General features: G+C 48.2%; 1 protein-coding gene across 1 annotated transcript in view; it reads right to left on the bottom strand.

The window, feature by feature from the left end:
• The window catches only part of LOC105517679 (multidrug resistance-associated protein 1-like), a 52,406-nt gene extending 50,845 nt beyond the window's left edge, over window positions 1-1,561 (bottom strand). Inside the window, exons 1-2 of the mRNA XM_011950296.1 lie at window positions 1,532-1,561; window positions 348-584 (exon numbers count right to left, since the gene is read on the bottom strand). Coding sequence (XP_011805686.1) covers window positions 348-584; window positions 1,532-1,561 — 267 coding nt within the window. The remainder of the gene's footprint in view (window positions 1-347; window positions 585-1,531) is intronic.
• Between the last annotated feature and the right edge of the window lie 168 nt (window positions 1,562-1,729).

Below are 1,729 nucleotides of genomic sequence, written 5' to 3'. Positions count from 1 at the left end.
ATATATTTAATTAAATAAAAAGGAGATCGCTTCAGTAAGAGGGGAAGAGCTGATAATCTCCCAGTAATGCCTTGAGAACAATCCTATCATTCCTGTTGCATAAACAGGGAAACTGAGGCTTAGAAAAGTTAAAAAATTTGCTCCAGGCCAAATACTAAGCGGCAGAGCCAAGATTTGTACCCATGTTTGTCTCCAGAGCTCCAGTTTTCACCTCCCACGTTCTTTTTCTGCCTTCTAGAAGAAGGAACTTAGAGCCAACTAACTAGAAATGTCAGTTCTCACCAATCACCACTCCCCGTCCAGGTGCACCTCCCTGCCCCCCACAACAAAACCCCCTGGTGACTTACAGTTTTGGTTTTGTTGAGAAGTGTCATCTGAATGTAGCCCCGGTCATGTCGGGAGAGATAGAGGAAGTAGAAGGGGAAACAGGCCCAGAGGTAAAAACAAGGCACCCACACGAGGACCGTGTTCTGAAAGCACTTGGTGAAGTCAGGGTTGCTGGTATACCATGTGACATTCCAGTCCTGCGAACACAAACACAGGCGAGGGGTCAGCAGGACACACCCCAGAGGACAGGAGCTCACCTGGAGCGTGAAACCAGCTGCCACGGGGTTTGAATAAACAGACAAGGCTCCTATATATCCAAGGACCTCTCACGATGAACACGCAAACTCAAAAGATCAGTAGCCAGAAAGTCTAAGAAACAAGGAACGAGGGATAAAGGTATGTGGTGTCTTCTGCACTCCCACCTGAGCAGCAGAGACCATTTCAAAATTAATAAATAAAAATAAAGCTCTCTTAGCAGGAGCATACAAATCAGATGCGTGGCTCATGCCTGTAATCCCAGCACTTTGGGAGGCCAAGTGGGCAGACCACTTTAGGCCAGGAGTTCGAGACAAGCCTAGTCAACACAGTGAGATGCTGCCTCTATGAAAAACACAAAAAAATGGCTGAGCATGGAACATGTCTGTACTCCCAGTCACTCGGGAGGCTGAAGTGGGAGGACTGCCTGAGCCTGGAAGGTGGAAGTTGCAGTGAGCTGAGATCATGTCACTGCACTACACCCTGGGCAACAGAGCGAGACTCTCTCTCTCTCTTTCTCTCTCTCTCTCTCTCACACACACACACACACAACAGTGCATACACACACAAAAACCTCACCAACAAAAAAGTATGTAGCATCTCATGTCACATTAACAGCCCCCAGAACCTGTGGCAAGTCCCACTGTAGTATAAAAGATGGAGACAGCCATTTAAAGGAATGCTGAAGGATATTCTCTTATAACTGAAGAACCTGTGTCATCTAGATCACTCTGACCTTGTGAACTAAGGGCTTTCTAATCATCTTCATTCATCACCATCACCTCCCCCACTATGACCATCATCACCACCACCAATACCAATACCACTGCCACCACCACCACCGCCATCACCATCACCACCACGACCACCACCATCACCACCAATATCATCACCACCACCATCATTACCACTGCCATAACCACCACCAATATCACTGCCAACACCATACCACCGCCATCACCACCACCATCACCACCATCATCACCACCAGTATCACTGCCAACACCAACGCCATCACCACTGTCACCATCACCACTGTCACCATCATCACCACCACCACCACCATCACCATCACCAATACTACCGCCATCACCACCACCACCAATATCACTGCCACTACTGCCATCACCACCAACGCCATCACCAC

The sequence above is a fragment of the Colobus angolensis genome, unplaced genomic scaffold, assembly GCF_000951035.1.
Source record: "Colobus angolensis palliatus isolate OR3802 unplaced genomic scaffold, Cang.pa_1.0 Scaffold305, whole genome shotgun sequence".
Lineage (NCBI taxonomy): Eukaryota > Metazoa > Chordata > Mammalia > Primates > Cercopithecidae > Colobus > Colobus angolensis.
The sequence above is the reverse complement of the archived record's forward strand: the minus strand, read 5'-3'. Positions and strand labels throughout refer to the sequence as shown.